Source organism: Periplaneta americana, chromosome 12 (genome assembly GCF_040183065.1).
Source record: "Periplaneta americana isolate PAMFEO1 chromosome 12, P.americana_PAMFEO1_priV1, whole genome shotgun sequence".
NCBI lineage: Eukaryota > Metazoa > Arthropoda > Insecta > Blattodea > Blattidae > Periplaneta > Periplaneta americana.
In genome coordinates this window covers 74,852,619-74,871,253 of record NC_091128.1, presented here as the reverse complement: position 1 = coordinate 74,871,253, position 18,635 = coordinate 74,852,619, and the positions used below count along the sequence as shown (strand labels likewise).

Genomic DNA, 18,635 nt, shown 5'->3' with positions numbered 1-18,635 from the left:
TTACATGTCCACGCGTATATTCATTGCAAAGATTTTCTATCATCATCATCATCATCATCATCATCATCATCATCGTCCTTGCAGGTATTAGGCCTAGTGGCCTGTTACGGTCTCCGTCCATCTTTTCAGGGGGCGTCCTAAAGATCGTCTTCCATGTGGTATATAGCGGAGAATTTGTCTTGGGAGTCTGGAACGGTCCATTCTATTGACATGATTAAGCCATTTTTGTCTATAGTGGTTGAGATATTCATAAATAGGTGTAATTTTCAATTCTTTTGTAATTAGTTCATTCCTTTTGTGGCCAAGCAAGCTGTAGCCGGCAGTCCTCCTTAGATTTTCTATCACAGTTGAAATAATGGATTGAAGACACTTTCTAATCAATTCGTTGGGTCAAACATGAAGTTCATCTTCTCCCATTCGTTTTAGGCGCACTATCACAACGTTCCGTGAGATCTTAAGTTCTATTAGTACTGTAGGTAGTCGTCGTCGTGCGGCTTATATGACATTGCAAGATGCCATCGAAAATAAAGCTCTTACATAAAATGGAAAAGGAAAAGCTTTTTTCACAAAATCAATTAACTGAAACTCTGAGAGCGAGTGAAAAAAATCATTCTAATTTATCTCATCGTAAGCTGAATTTGTGTTGTCACTTTAAACGTAGGATTGATACAACGAAAAAAACACTCTCCAGCTCTTAAAATCTCGCATTGCCAAAATTGATAATTTTCTATTAAAATATTTTTATTTCCTTGTAGTGTCTTTGTTAGAAATCTATGACAATACCTGTCAATTGATAGTAAGTCGTGTAAGTGTGTTTTGTCATTAGTTCATATAGCCTACGTTACAAAATTTTATAAGTATAATAATTATATTCCAGTGGTCGTTTGAAAGAAGGAATGAGCAATATATTGTGGGATGAATAGAACATAAGGATAAGGAGTGCTTTTCCTTTCTGACGGAACGCGCCGGAACGGCATTCTGACACCTTTTTGTTCTTTTTTTTTTTTTTTCATCACGTAACCTAGATGAGTTAATAATTAGGCCTAAGCATTTTCTTTGAACTCCGCCCAGGCCTTCAAAGTTTTAAAGTTGGACGAAAAGGAGGTTAAAAACGACAAAATTCTCATTCACTGGACAGTGATCATCTCTCCGTCCGCTATAAGCTATTCTACACAGAGTTCCACCACCTTTTTCTCCAGAAAAAATGCACTGAGGAAAAGTAACACATTTCGACGTCAATACCATGGTTTATTGTTTATTTTGTGTTATTTGTGGTTACAAACGAGGTGTTCTTGTTATACAAAATCGAATGTACAGTAAGTCGATTTATATCAATAACCGTGAAATAGCAACTCTCACGCATTTTAATATCTCTCATTATATATGAACTGTATGAAAGACAAGATATATTAACTTAATGAAACATTCGACGGTGGGCTTCAAGGTTTGCATTTCTTGACCGCGTGGTGCGCTTCTAATCCCCTTATTTCAAGTAAAAATTTTGCAGAGTGCGTCTCGCTGTTCTACCACAGTCTAATATATACAGTCACGAAGCTTGAGTTGTGAGGGAACTAGGAACAATAGACTGTGCCGGTACTATTTCGCATTGTCTGTAATGAGGCGATGTTAGCGATCCTAGTGGTTAGCAACTATCTATGGATGCATATTCCCTACGTATTGAGCTACGTGACTGTATATACTAGACTGTGGTTCTACTCCGACGTCCATATTCCTCAGCAGAGGTGAACGATCAAAGAAGGGATAACGTGTGGTTAGTACGACGATCTCTTCATCCCTGCCGTTATATGTCTAAAAATAATGGTGAAACTTCGATATCCTCCCACACCACACACCGAAGATGAAGCGTAGGTAACAGCTCTTATAACACAACACTCCGCACTGTATAATTAGCAAAGTTTCAACTTTAGCACAACTCGTGGCTTGTAGACCACCCCAAACCCTGATCTCCATCCCTCTAAGCGCGAGTCATTTGGCTAAGCTGACTGTAGGCCTGGTGGCTGGCAGCACTGGCGCGGAAGGAATGCAAATAAACAAAAGCAGTGAGTATACTCACCTACAGCTATCTTCCTTGCGTATTTTGCATACTGTTGCTGTACTAATGCCTAAAGCAGCGCATTCATGAAGCTAGGCTGCCAACCGCTGCCCTCTCACGCAGGAGCCTCGCTTGTTTAAGAATGATATCATGTCAACTTTGCACAGGACAGTAGTAATATGAGTTACAAGAGCGGTATGTTGAAGTTTTCATGTTCGAGGAAAAGTTTGAAAAAGCGAAACGTAGTTGAGCTTTTTTAATTTCCGAGAATTGAAAGAAAACGTACCGCTCGTGTATCGTACATTATTTTGTGCGAAGATCGTTTATTACATACCTGAAAGAGAAATTTATAATTAGTTGCAATGAAATCTCCATCTTGGTTTCTGTTCAATGACGGCAAATTTGCGAAACAAAAATATCTATCTTCAACATTGTTGCTTTAAAATGTTTTCTGTGTTTACTATACTCCAGCAGGCCGTGATAAACGTCTGTCTTTTTTTTTCCCCCAGTCTATAAATGCGAACTTAAAACAAACGGTAAGGTTATGTAATTATTTATTTTTTATTTTAATATTTTAACAATATTATTTATATAACATATTGCAGTAATAACATCGGCAAGTTTAATTTTGCCGGTCTTGTTGATTTTTTCACGGCTTCCTTAATGTTACTTGCATCACGAATGCAGTAACTTTAGTGGAGTTGTAGAGTTTACTTAATTTTTGCAAATATTTAAAAACAATAATTAACAGTGCAATTTAGGTGAAATTGCAGTGGTAAGTTTCCAGTTTATAATTATTACTATATTGAACGCCTCTAAAAATAAATGTTAAAAGCCTAAAGCAGTAAAATCAATATGTCACTTAAGCGGTAAGAAGAGGGAAATTGTTATGTGTGTTAGGTTGGGAATACTGAATGTGGAATTTTACACTTTCCGCGGATTGGTTTTGTGCGGAAACCAAGCAAATACGCACGCTCTCTCACAAAATTTATTAAATCCTGACGGAAAAAAAATTCACAATGCGAAAAATTATTAACACAACACTTGAGATTAAAAAAGGAACACGAAACTAAGTATTTTCAGAATAGGAACAGGGTTTACAGTCGATTCGTTACCAGTGGCGTAGCATGAAATTTTGAGCAGGAGGAGCTAACTCAAGTTGTCTTTCATGTACATATGAGAAAACATATTGCAAACATATAATCTTAAAATAAATAGTAGTCAATGTCAAGTCAGCAGTCCGAAGATTGGTTGGAACCTCATAGGTAACACCAATAAGGCATCACCTCAAATGGTACGTAGTAAAATATGATTTCATGGTTTACACATATCTCTAACAAATAGATACGTATACATATAATATTAGCTCACTCCCTGTCATAGTTAGAGAAATCGCAATATAACGGTCAATAGATACAATATTAGTATAATTACGTAAGTATGCGTCTGTCTTTTGGTTGTCCCCTTCATTGACAGCAAGGGAAACGGTCGTTTCTTTTTTAAACCACACTTTTGTTCGTAAGTCAGTCTTGATAATGGAATTGTCCTAAAATTCAAGTAAATCAGTGTCAGGAACTGTTATTTAACTCATTATTTATTATATCAGCCACAATGCACACAAACACTTCAACTGAACACAACTCACGAAAGGGATAACTCGGAAACTAAATTCTTTTCAATGTCAAAGCTAGCTTCTTGCGAGCCTTGCGACCAGGGTAGTTTAGTTAGAAAGAGATGGAAAATCTGCGAGGTGGTTACACAGAAGAATGCGTGAAAGAAACCAGTTGTCCTATGCTTTGTAATTCAGTGAAGGGGGTTGGAAGTTGGTGTGTGCAGGCTTCATGTTTACTGCTGCATCACAAATCATTCTGAGCTGACGCATCACAATATTTAACGCGTAAATATAAATTATATTAAAACCAATAAATAATGTTATCATTATGAAATTATTATTAACTGGGGAAGCTGAGTTTTTTTTTTTAACTTACATTGACGCTACGCCACTGTTCGTTACTGCGCTACATGCGTCATCTTGAAAGCTGTCTTTGTGAGACTGTGTAACTAGTTATGTGACACCCTTGTCGATTTTTTACCTCTGAGATGCCGTGCAGGTCGTAATTTACGACACAATAGTAGAGCATGAAGAAATCTTAGTACAGAATATTATGGCTACAGAAAAAGTGATTCAGACTACTCCAGGCATCTTTCAGAGAACGTGTCACCATAATAATCATCATCATCATCGTCGTCATCATCATCATCAAGCTTGGAAGGATATTGGTCACTGTTTCTGCCTTTAATTCATCCGTCAGTTTCTTCCTTGGTTAGTTCTGCTCTCTTCTTTCATTTGCAGTATACGTCATTTGGTTTACGTCTTTATCTCATTCTTTACAATATTTGTCTCAATAGTTCAACATTCACTATCATATTATATGCAGCACAGGAAGGGCTGGAATGTTGTATACTTGTATTCTTTTACTCTTTTCTACATTTTTGAGTTTTAAAATATAGTATTATTAATAATCCTGGTATTTTAAAAACTTTCTAATTTTACTGCCAGTTTCGTATGAAACTGAACATCCCAGATACAGTAGTTCAATTAATTTACTTTCCCGATCATTTTATTGTTAATTAATATTTTGTTTCTTTTAGGTTTTACTGTAAATGCTGCTGAAATTGTTAAAATTTCGTTTAATTTGTAACTTGAAATCTGTAAACTATCTTCTGAACCTGATATTATGAGCTGATCATCTGCGAATAATACAGTTGAAAGTTTCTTTGCTCCAGTAACTTAATTCCTCCGTTATTCAGTTCTGCCCAGTTGATTAGAATATTATCATGCATATAAATATTGAACAATGACGAAAACGAACAGCCCATAAAGTCAAAGGGGCTAATATTGAGTTTATACGTAGTAAGATTTTTTGCATTAAACTTATACATTTACTAAAACAAATTAGTTCTTTACACGTAACTAGCCACAAAATGCAGGGTGTTAAAAAAATGATCCAATATTTTAGGAGGTGATAGTATGCATCAAAAAAAAAGAAAAAATGTCTAAAAAGCATGGGTCCTACAACACATACTTTCTGAGATCTGAACACATGTTCATAGGAGGTGCTCAATGTGACGCCCATTCATGGCAATGCATTCCTCTGCCCTACAATACAGCACACTACCAGATAATCATACCGTAGTTGACACCCTGCCATGGAATACTGATACGTCGCAAGGAATACTGGAAACAAAAGTCTGGTTGTGGATATCAGCGAGGTTCAGCAGAGATGGTGTTGCGAATTTTCGTAATCAGCATGTCTAGGCTGATGAAAATCTCCATGCAGTTGAAGAAACAAGGAATCAGCACCGATTCTCAATCACCTTATGGGCAGGCATTCTTGGTGATAGATTAAGGGCCATACGTGCTATCACAGAGATTAACTGGGGATCGCTATTAGGACTTTCTTATTAACGTATTAAAACAAATTTCAAAGAGTGCGTGATTCTTTCCGCCGAGGGGCAGGGGAATGCATTGCTATGAATGGTCGTCACATTGAGCACCTCCTATGAACAAGTGTTCAGATCTCAGGAAGAATGTGTTGTAGAACCCATGTTTATTAGACATTATTTTCTTGTTTTGATGCATACTAGCACCTCCTAAAATATTGGACTTTTTTAACACTCTGTATTTTATAATACGAGTAATTACTGATTTGAAGTTAACTTATACCGACGCATGTAATGTAACGAAGTTCTGCAACCTTTCGATCCTGTACTCAAAATTTATAATTTATTAGGCCTATCACACTTTTCAGTTAAAAATTTGCTGTAAAACTTTTTTTAACTCCGTATATATTTTAATTAAATACAGTTACAGGGTTATTTCACAAGATAATTTTTGCCATTAATTCGTTAGATTGTTGTGAATGTTTAAAAATATCATTAATATAAAAATATGGTGCCCACATTAAAACGGTTATATTTTTTATACATCACAAGAGCAAGAGAGTTAATCAGCATTACTTAACAACAGCAGCAAATATCATTAGTAGAGCCCGGATATTTAGGCACTTATTTTGGTTAAAATAGGCAGGCATATAGGCATTAAAATAGCAAACTTCGGACACTTATTGCAAATAATTTTCTACACAAATAAGTAAAAATAGGCAGTGAAATAGGCATTTATTATTCATGGAAACAGACAAAAAATAGACATACTTAATAAACTATCCCATACGGTACTCACTTTCCTTGGTTACATGTCGCAACAAGATGCTTTTTTAAGTTGTCAACTGTCATAATGAGCCGCCTGTCAGAGAGAACGTTTTTCATGGTGAAAAAAGAGCTTTTTACTTCTACTGAAGACACGTCAAATGCTAATATTATTTTGTTTTTGCACACCCACTTGTAGAATTTAATTTGTGTTTCACCTACAGAACAAAACTCAATTTGCACAAAAAATGACTTAACCCCCTTTACCTGAACACCATCGAATTTCTTCCCTCTTCTAATAAATGAGGATAAGCACGGTCTAGACGCAACAGCTTACTTGACGTTTTACTTGCACATGCAAAACGTTGCAAGTAAGAAGAAGCGTGCGGACAGTAAAACTGAACGAAGAATGAACACTGGGTTGGAGGGATTCAGTTGCAAAAATCGCTCAGTTTTACGGTGCTCACGCAAATGCAAGTAAAACATCAAATAAGCTTTGCGTCTGCACCGCGCTTTAGACCGTTTTTGCGAACATACCTTCACTTCATTACATCAAGCAAAACAATAATAGATCCATAAACAATATTTTCCGTCGCTATGGAAACATAGTTAAAATTCAACTTCATTTGAGTTTTATAGCAGCTTGACATTTCAACGATTTTATTGTATTAATTTTTGTCTAATTTAAATATATTATAAAAATTGTATGTAATACACGTGTTGCAATGAACAATCCTCACGTGACTGTTACGGTAACTATTTATGTATAAAGTTGCATCACTGCCACTCTACAATAATCTCATATGATAAGGAACGTCGCTCTTGACGATAGCATAATCGCCGCCGCTGGTTGGCTCTCTTTGTAGTTAATTTGCTCTCGGACATGGAACCGAAGTGTATACAGTAAAGAGTAAAGTATGCTTTGGCACTGTTGCAGAGAATCTGAGTCAGAAGTTCGGCACGCAGATTAACGACATGTGGGACAACTTCGGCTCCGACTTCACTTACCCTGTGAACCTGCCGGCCTACGCGGAGGAGTATTTCGAGGACCAGGACAACCCGCGCGTGACGGGTAGCGACACGCCGCCCGGCCGGATCGCTTGCCTGCCGCTGCCAGGTACACTGAACAGAATAACGGTATCGATATACTGGGTGATCAGTATAGAGCAGAACTCGCGCGGCCTTGAGTCCCCCACATCCGCGCGCATAGCCGGCCCACTAAGAGCCGTATAACCTGTTCTGCACTATACTGTTCACCCAGTAGTATGGTCTAGAAGTTCGCGACGGGACTCGTACTCAGTGGCGTAGCCAGGAATTTAAGATGGGAGGATCGAGTTTTGAGAACATCACTTGAAAAATCTGCATATAACTCACATGCAACTAATTTAAAATATAATAATAATTATTGTTAAATAATATTAAGTTTAAAATTAATTTAGACTCCCCAAAAGTTTTTATATTGCAAAATCGATTCTCCATCGTTGCACAGTGAATGCACAGACGCCGATCCTAAATAAATCTAGTTATTGTGTTGAAAACGATAGCTTCATAATTTATTTGAATACCATTGGTCAATTTAAAACAACTTAACAGCAGAAATATGTAGGATTTGTTAACAAGGAAGGCTCACCAAGTGATAATGGATTTTCACGATTTTTCCCCCATACGTTCCACTTGAAATAAGAAACCTCCCTACAAATTTATACAGCCAGAGAAAGCCTAGTTTTCGATACATATTTTTTTTAAATTCTTCAATCCAGAGCTATAACAGCTAAAGAATACATCTAGCTGCATACTGTATTGTCAAAATCTCCTTAAATAATATAGTTTATGAAAATTACACACCAGGTACATAATAATTTATTCATTAAATTGGCTATAGAATAGTCTACGAAGTAATGATAAGGAAATGTAAGCATAACTGAAATTATTCACTGTACTGATCACAGTAGTGAAAATCGTTGTAAAAATGCTCAAACACAGTGGAACTTTACACCATGAACATTTCAGAAAAATAAGTTTCTCACAGTCGGTTTTAGAGCAGTTCTGTATAGACCTATCAATGTGAAAACAGAATTCTACAGATATAATCTTCATCTTACGATGTTGGATGACGTATATATGTCAGTTGATGTGACATATTAATGAATTTAAATACTATTATAGTCACAATCATGCCGTGGTATGAAAGATAGCTCAGTGGTAGAGCGCCTGACCGGAGTACAGGAAGTCGCAGGTTCTATTCCCGCTCGAGGTTGTGAAATTTTTCTTTCATACCATGGCATGATTGTGACTATAATAGTATTTAAATTCAGAATTCTACAGGTTTGTTGTCAAGGTATCCAACTTTATGCCAGCCTTATTTAAACATATACACATATCTAGGAGATGAAAGCTTGTATGTTAATGACTGGAATTTTATCACATTATCTCTCTGAAGCAATATAATATTCCTGTCAAGTAACAAAACACTATCAGAGAACTTCCAAATGAAATTTTTCCAAGGCCTAAAGCCATAAACGTCAAGAGGCTGGACAATCGAAGCTCTGTACTTTGGAATTGTTAACACTTCCACCGTTTTACGTTCTGGAGTTATTCTTTCTATAGTGTGTCTACCTCTGTCTCTATCTGAATGCTATGATCGTTGACAGAAAGTATACTTCTTGAAACAACTTGAAGAAGTGAGTTTTCATAGGCTTTCCTCATTTTGAGGGCAATGCATAAACATTTGGGGCCTTAAACATTTTCTTCTTCACGATGACAATGGAGATATGAAACTTATATGAGTGTCAAGCGGTTATTTAAAAAAAATCATACTCGAAGGCTAGGCCTTCTCCGGATGTATAAATTAGGAAGGTTTCTTATTTCAAATGGAACGTATGGGAGAAAAATCGTTGTGAAAATCCATTATCACTTGGTGAGCTTTCCTTGTATGTAGGCCTATTCGTCATTGTCGATTAAAACATTCAAACAATATTTTTCTTTTAGTGTCGCAAACTATACGCTAATGGTGGATTGTTTCTTCATGGTTTAAATCTAATACATTTTTAAATAAGTATTTCTTGAAACACGGGGATCTTCAGTCCGGTGCCCCCCCCCCCCGCGCTTAGGCCGATACTTATTACGAATATGGAATTCATGTAAGTAGATAAAATCCGTGCCATAACGTTGCGAAAAATAATAGCCAACTGTACAGAGATGTTTATGAAGTAATCATTCCAAGCAAAATATTTGCCTTTAATTCGCGGTTTTTTTTTTCGGTTCAAGGACAGGTTTCTTGGTCCAGGGAAAAGTCTTCTTTATTCGCCGATCAAACGCAATACTCATTTTAACTTCATATTTTATAACATCTACTAAGTTAAACGAAGTTCTAGGTTCAAGGATAATTATTCGGAATACAATGCATACCCATCTTCACTTATATTCACTTGTTTCTCCTCTCCTTTGGTTCGAGGCTCGACACGACACGGCCACTAATACGGGAACAGTGTTCTTATCTGTATTCTAGAATTTAGCTCGAAGCTTGGTTCGAGTCTCGCTTGGGACACATTATCTGATTTGGTCTTCGGGTAGAACTTGGGATTTGACCATTACATAAAACTACAACCGACCTGGCTTTGTTTGTATTCACATTGTTCTCCTTTCTTCTCAGTAGGTATGGAAATTATTTGGGTATTGGCAGTCGCTCATACATGTAACCCCTTGTTTTCCTTCTATTCCCTTGTTCGCTATATATCCCTTTAGTTCTTCTAGCATTAAAATAACCTCCATGTATTCCCCTCGTTCTTTTCGTAAATGCGTGACTGGCTGAATGGATGGACGGATTAATTAATTACTCAATATGAGCAAATTAATAATAATTAAACACTTAACATGAATGAATGGACGGATGGATGGATGGATGGATGGATGGATGAATGGATGGATGCAAAAATGGCACGGATGGATAGGTAGATGAGATGGATGGATGAATGGATACGTGGGTGGTTGGATGGATAAAAGAATGGATGGGATGGATGGATGAGATGAATGGAATGGATGGATGGATGGGATGAATGGACAGGACGGATGGATAGATGGATGCGATGGAGGGACGGATGGATGGCATGGATGATATGCGATGGGATGGATGGATCGATGGAATGACATCGGGAGGATGGATGAATGCGATGGTTTGATTGATGGAATGGATTAATGGGATAGATAGGATGAATTAAATTGATGGATGGATGGAAGGGATGGTTGTATGAGACGGTAGGTGAATGAATGCATAGATGGATGGACAGATGAATGATATTGACGGGTGGAATGGATTAATGGATGATGGATGAAGAAATGGATGGGTTAGATGGCATAGACGGAATGGATGGAAGGATGAGAAGAAATGATAAATGGATGTATGAGATGGATGGAAGCATGGGAAGAAAGAATAAATGGATGACATGGGACCGATGGATGTGCTGGATGGATGGATGACATGGTTGAATTGGATGGCTGAATGGGATAGATGGGACAAATGGAATGATGGATGCATAGGACGGATGGATGGCATCGATGGATGGATGGATGGATGGATGGATGGATGTAGGGATGAATGGATGGGACGAACTTATGGGATGAATAAAATAATGAATTGGATAGACGGATGGATGGGTGGATGGATAGATGGATGGAATAGATGGGGTGGGGTAGATGGGACGGATGGATGCATGAGTGGGATGGATGGATGGATGTGGAAGGATGTATGAATGGATGGATGGGTGGATGCCTGGATAAATGAGGTGAATGGAATGAATGGTTGGATGAATGGATGGGTGATTGGACAGGATGGATGGGAAGAATGAATGAGTAGGATGGATTGAAAGGATATATGGATGAATGGATGGGTAGATAGTTGGAATCATGGATGGGAAGACTGGATGGATGTATGGGATGGATGGAATAGGTGGATGAGATGGATGTATGATATAGAAGGGATGGATGGATGAGTGGATGGATGGGATGAAGAGATGTGACGGATGGATAGGGTGAGATGGAACGATGGATGAGATAAACGGATGGATGGGATGAATGGAAGGATAGGTGGATGAATAGATGGAATGACTTGATTAGATGGATTGATGGATGAATGGATAGAATGGATGTTGGATGGATGAATGAATAGGATGGACAGATGGTAGGGACGGATGGAATGGATGTATGGGTGGATGGATGGATGAATGCATGCGATGAGAGGATGGGATGGATGGATGTGAGGGACAGATAATATGGATGGAATGGATAGGATGGATGAATGCACGCGATGGAAGGATGGGATGGATGGAAGGGACAGATAATATGGATGGAATGGATGAGATGGTCGTATGGCATGCATCAGATGAGATGGATGGCATGGATGGATCGACGGGATCGAGAGGATGGATGGATGCGATGCATGGATGAAATGTATGAATGGGATGGATAGGATGAATAAAATTAATGCATGGCTGGAAGGGGTGGATGGACGAATGGATGGATAGATGGTTCGATGGATGAGATGGACAGATGGAAGGCATTGACGGATGGAATGGATGGGTGGATGGATGGATGAAGGGACGTGTCGATGTCATGACAGGGATGAAATAGATGGCTTGGATGGGATGGTTGGAAGGATAAAAAATGGATAAATGGATGGATGGATGGAATGGGATAGATAGATGGATTGATGGCATAGATTGGATGGGATAAATGAGGTGGATGGATGCATGAGTGGGACAGATGGATAAGATAGGATAGATGGATGGATGGTTGAATGGTTGGATGAATGGATGGCTGGACGGGGTGGATGTATGGGATGAATAGGACGGATAGATGTGACGAATGGATGGGTACGATGGATAGGATAAATGAATGGAATGAAAGAATGGATAGATGAATCAATGGTTGGAATGACAAATGGGATGAATGGATGGATGGACGGATGGATGGATTTATGAGATTGATAGATGAATGGCATAGAAGGTATGATTGGATGGTGGGTGGATGGATGGTACGGTTGGATGGTACGAATGTATGAGACGGTAGATTAGATGAGTGAATGGATGGATGGATAGATGGTTCGGATGGGTGGATGAAAGTGATGGCTGGATGAATGAATGAATGAATGAATGAAATAAAATTAAATTATGGTTTATATAACGATGGTTTATACAATGGTTATATCAGCGTCGCCGGTATATCGGAATTTTGTCCCACAGGAGTTCTTTTACATGACAGTAAATCTACTGACATGAGCCTGTCGCATTTAATCACACTTAAATGCCATCGACCTGAGTCGGGATCGAACCCGCAACCTTGATCACAGAAGACCAGCGCTATACTTACTGCGCTACCCAGACCTACTGAATGAATGAATGAATGAATGAATGAATGAATGAATGAATTAATTAATTAATTTTTCTTAATGGTTATTTAACGATGCTGTATCAACTACTAGATTATTTAGCGTCGATGGGGTTAGTGATAGTGAGATGGTATTTTGCGAGATGATGCCGAGAATTCGCATTAGATTATCTGGCATTTGCCTTACGGTTGGGGAAAACCTCGGAATAAACCCAACCAGGTAATCAACCCAAGCGGGGATCGAACCCGCGCCCGAGCGCAACTTCACATTGGCAGGCAAACGCCTCAGCCGACTGGGCCACGTCGGTAACGTGAATGATGAATGAATGAATGAATGAATGAATGAATGAATGGTTGCTAGGATTGAAGAATGAATGGCTGGATAGATTGGATGGATGGCTTGATGGGTGGATGGATGGACGGAATGGATGGGAGTGGTTGAATAGGTTGGATGAATGGAAGGAGGTAGGGTTGAATGGATGGGTAGATAGGATAGATAGATGGAGGGATGAATGGATGGATGTGGACTGATGGATGCACAAAATCCATCGATGGATAGATAGATGGATGAGATGAATAGATGAATGGATGGATGGGATGAATGGAATGGATGAATACTTGGATAGATGAATTGAAGGCATGGATGGATAGGATGGATGAATAGATTGAATGGGTGGATGGATAAGAAGAATGAATGGATGGCTGATTGGGTGGGTGGGTGGATGGGATAGATCGATTAATGAATGGATGTATAGGATGGGATGGAATGGATTCAAGGGATGAATTGATGCAATAATGGTTGGCATTAATGATTGGATGGATGGATGGAATTACTTGAATTAATGGATGGATGGGACAGATAGCATGGTTGCATGGATGGATTGAATCGATAGGTTAGATGGATGGAGCGGATGGGATCGATGGATGGATGGGATCGATTAATGGATGAATGGATGGGATGTATCGTGGACGGATGGATAGAATACATTAATGGATGGGATGGATGGAGTGAATGGATAGATAGGATGGATGAAACAATGAATGGATGAATGCCATGCATAAATGGGATGGATGAAAGGGATTGGAGGTTGCATAAAGTGGATGGATGGAAGGATGGTTTGGATGTATGTGTTGATGGATGCATGGACGAATGGATGCATGGAATGTTTGGGATGAATGGATTAATTGGTGGGATGGATGGGATGAATGAGTGGTTAAGTGAATGGATTGGATGGATGGATGGATGGATGGATGGATGGATGGATGGATGGGTGGGTGGGTGGTGTAGGTTGGATGGATAAAGTGGATGGAATTAATTGAATGTATTAATGATTAGACAAATGAATGGAATAGTTGTCATGGATGGTATGGATGGATTGATTGATAGATGGGTGGATAGATGGATGGAATGAATGGATGACATGGATGGGATGGATATATGGAAGGAAAGGCATCTATATGATGAACGGATGTGATAAATGCATGGAATCGGTGAATGGGACGGATGGATTGATGGATGGATGCATGAATGGATGGTATGAGTTGAGGGCTGGATAATTGAAGGAGATGGATGAATTGATGGGATGAATGTCTGGGAATGGTGGATGGATGAATGGATAGAAAGGATGGATAAATTGGATGGACGGATGGAATTAATTGATGGATGGACGGGCTGGATCTATGGAATGAATGGGATGGATAGATGCGACGGATAGATAAGTACGATGGATAGGATAAGTGGATGGCATGATTGGATGGATAGATGGATCAATGGTTGGATGGATGGATGGGTGGATGGATGGGACGGTTTGATGGTACTAATGTATGGGACGGTTGGATGGTTCTAATGTATGGGACGGGTGTATTGAATGGGTGAATGGATGGATGGATGGATGGATGGATGGAGTGGATGGGTAGGTAAAGGTGATGGTGGATGGATGGATGGATGAATGAATGAATTAATTAATGGTTGCTTGGATTGATGGTTGAAGGGCTGGATAGGTGAGATGTATTAGTGGCATGTATGGTTTGATGAGTTGATGGATGGACAAATTGGGTGGAAGGGAGTGGTTGGATGGGATGGATGAATTGATGGATGGATGGATGAATGGGTGAGTGGGTGGGTGAATGGTTGGATGGATGGATGGATGGATGGGTGCGTGGGTCGAATCGATGCATGGATTGTTGGATGGATGAATGGATGAATTGATGGAATGAATGGATTGAATGATGGCTGGGTGTAGGTTGGATGAATGCGATTGATGGGTTTAGTTAAATGGATGGTTAGATGTATGGGACAAATGGATGGATTATTTAGTATGGATGGAATGGATGAGAATGTATAGATGGAATTGATGGATGAATGGGAATGTATGGATGGAATTGATGGATGGATGGATGGATGGATGAATGGAATGCCATCGTTATGATGGATCGATATGATGAGTGGATGGAATCGATGAATGGGATGGATAGATGGATGGAAGGGATGTCTGAATTGATGGGACGAATGTATGGAACTGGTATATGGATGAATGTATGGATATATGGATAAATTGGATAGACAGATGAATGGTATGGACAGATGGATGGTTGGACGGGATGGATGGAACGGATAGATGCTTCGGATGGAAGGTTTGGTGGACAGAATAAATGAGTGGGATAAATGGATGGGCAGAAGGATCAATGGTTGGAAGGATGGATGGATGGATGGATGAATAGATGGATGGACGGATGGATTTATTGGATGGATGACATTGGAGTGGATGAATGGATGGATGGGACGATTGGATGGGACAGGTGGACTGGATGATTGAATTGATGGATGGATAGATGGATTGATGAAAGTGGTGGCTGGATGGATGGAATCAATGGATTGTTTCTTGGATTGATGGGTGAATGGCTGGATAGATAGTATGAATGGAATAGATGGTTTGATGGGTGGATGGATGGACGGTATGGAAGGAATGGAGTGGTTGGATGGGATGGATGAATGGAAGGAAGTTGGGATGAATGGATGAGTAGATGGAATAGACAGATGGAGGTGTGAATTGATGGATGAGGACCGTTGGGTGTACGAGATCCATCGGTTATTGAATGGGATAGACAGATGTATAGGATGAATGGAATGGATGGATGCATGGATGGATGTGTTGATAGCATGGATAGAGAGGGTGGATGCATGAATTGATTGAATGGGTGGATGAATAAGAAGGATGGATGGAAGAATGACTTCATGGCTGATAGTGTGGGTGGGTGGATGTTTGGATGAATGGGTAGTTGATTGTGTGGAAGAATGGAATTGATTGAATGATGGATAGATGGGTTGAGTGGATGAAAGGGATGGATGGGATGGGTGGATGTATGTATGGATGGATGGATGAATTGACGAATTGTTGAAAGAATTAATGAATTGATGGATGAATGGAATGGATAGATGTAGAATGGATGAATGGGTGGATGAATGGATAGATGGGATGGATGGAGGGATGAATGTAATGGATATTTGAATTGATGGAAGTATGAATGGGAAGGTTGGATGAATGGATGGATGGAATGGAATGGGTGGATGTGATAGATGAAAGTTTGGATATATGGGTGAATTGGCTGGATAGATGGATGTTTGGATGTATGTTTGTACGAATGTTTGAATTGGATGGATAGTTGGATGGATGATTGGGTGTTTGGGTAGATGGCATGGATGGTTGGATGTATGAGTGAATGGATGGTTGGATTGGATTGATGGGTGGATTGGATGAATGGATGGATGTTTGAATGTATATTGTAGGTGGATGGATGTTTGGATTGAATGGATGTTTGGATGTTCGGGTGGATGGATGAATGGATGGATGGATGGATGTGTGGATGGATGGTTGGATGGACTGACGGATGGTTGGAAGGAAAAACCTATAAGGAATGAAATACACATTAAGGATTAGATTTAAATCTAACATAAAATTAAAAAGAAACTGTATTTGAAGTAATGCATAAAAGCGAGGTTCTGATATTAGCACAGAATCACAAATACAAGCTTTTTGCTACTTTTCATGTACTCAGAAACCGATAGAGGGATCGATTATTGTAAGAAAGTTAACAGTGCACGTTTCCTGAGCCTAGCTTATCCCAAGGTTTGGTTGACTCACTTCGCAGGGCCCTTCCTGCCGTGCCAGGACCTGTTCGACTGGTGGACGCTGCGCTGTGGCGTGTGGATTGTCTTCCTGCTCGCCATGCTGGGCAACGGCACCGTCGTCTTCGTGCTCATCTTCTCCCGCAGCAAGATGGATGTGCCCCGCTTCCTCGTGTGTAATCTCGCTGCCGCTGACTTCTTCATGGGAGTCTATTTGGGTAGGTCTGCCTGGATGTGGGAAAGAACTTGTTAAGTGTTTTCGAATTGCGCGATCTACTGGATAACGTTAATAGAATGTTCACTTTATGGTCTATTGGACGATATAAAATTTACAGGATTTGATTCGAGTTAATATCTTGGTTTTAGAATTTTGTTTGTAATTTTGAGGGCTTACTTTCTGAAAGAAAAATAATTTTTACAAAAGATTAATATAGTATACAAAACAGTAGCAAATAGATCTATGTGCTGCCTTTTTAAAACATTACTCACGTTGCAATATCTCATGCCCTTAGCCCTTAGTCTCCTTACAATTTAGTAGGCCTAGCCTTGTACATAATTACTTGTTAATTTATTGAAGTCCACACCTGTGGAGTAATGGTCAGCGCGTCTGGCCGCGAAACCAGGTGGCCCGGATTCGATTCCCGGTCGGGGCAAGTTACCTGGTTGCGCTTTTTTCCGGGGGTTTTCCCTCAACCTAATATGAGCAAATGCTGGGTAACTTTCGGTGCTGGACCCCGGACTCATTTCACCGGCATTATCGCCTTCATCTCATTCAAACGCTAAATAACCAATAAGCGTCGTATAATAACCTACTAAAAAAAATTATTGAATCCGCCCGAATATTTTAATTTTCTCTAATATACTAGTTTTCTAGACCATGAGCCATAAACCATTTCTTATCAATAAGACATTACTTCAGAATTAAACAAATTTCGCTTCATCGCGACGAAGTAAGTGTTTTAACGGCGGGCGGTGTGGTTTCTGTTAACGTACCTACAGTGGCGTATATATTATGCATATCTAGCTTTCAGGTAAAGCTCCCTGTGAAATAGACTTGAATAATTTCAGGGGAAAAATTGTTCGGGGCCGGGTATCGATCCCATGACCTCCGGCTGAACGCACCACTGCACTACCGACTGAGCTACCTAGGAACTCCACCCGACACCGGTCAGAAAACCACAATTTCAAGTCACACAGAGTTCGTGTGCACTCGATTTGGCTTTCTGACGTCTCATCAGCCCACACGAGTTGTATAGATATAAGGGAAAAATTGAGACGGTGTCGGGTGAAATTCCTGGGTAGCTCAGTCGGTAGAGCGTTGGTGAGTTCAGTTAGAGGTCCCGGGGTTGATACCCGGCCCCGGAACAATTTTTCTCCTGAAATTATTGAAGTCTATTTCACAGGGAGCCTTACCTGAAAGCTAGATTTGGATAAATAAATACTTCATTGCTAGGGAAACGTGGACAGCAGATGAGCAATAATTTCAGTGTCGTTTGTTTTGTCGCATACCGTATTATTAGTTATTTACCTTATAAGTAGCTTAAATGCACCGTTATTTGTGAGAGAACGCATGTAATATACACGTAATATACAACGTTATATCATATCCTAGAATTACTCTAATATTAAGGCTGATTCACAATAAACCGGGAACGGAAACGAGAACAGAAATAATGTTAAAACAAATGCATTTAAATGTGTGCATTCACAATAGTTAATAGTGAATCCTTACATTTAAATACATATATTTTAACAATATTTCCGTTTTCGTTCTCGTTCTCGTTGTCGTTTCCGTTCGCGGTTTATTGTGAACCAGCCTTAATTCTCCTTGTATATTATTTAGCCATAATGGATTGTTTAAAGCCC

General features: G+C 39.4%; 1 protein-coding gene across 2 annotated transcripts in view; it reads left to right on the top strand.

Annotated features, from left to right (window-relative positions):
- Positions 1 to 18,635, top strand: part of rk (G-protein coupled receptor rickets) — a 579,587-nt gene that overhangs the window by 555,862 nt on the left and 5,090 nt on the right. For both annotated transcript variants that reach the window (XM_069841552.1, XM_069841553.1), the window contains 2 exons: positions 7,200 to 7,379; positions 16,793 to 16,987. In XM_069841552.1, the coding sequence (XP_069697653.1) occupies positions 7,200 to 7,379; positions 16,793 to 16,987 (375 nt within the window). The remainder of the gene's footprint in view (positions 1 to 7,199; positions 7,380 to 16,792; positions 16,988 to 18,635) is intronic.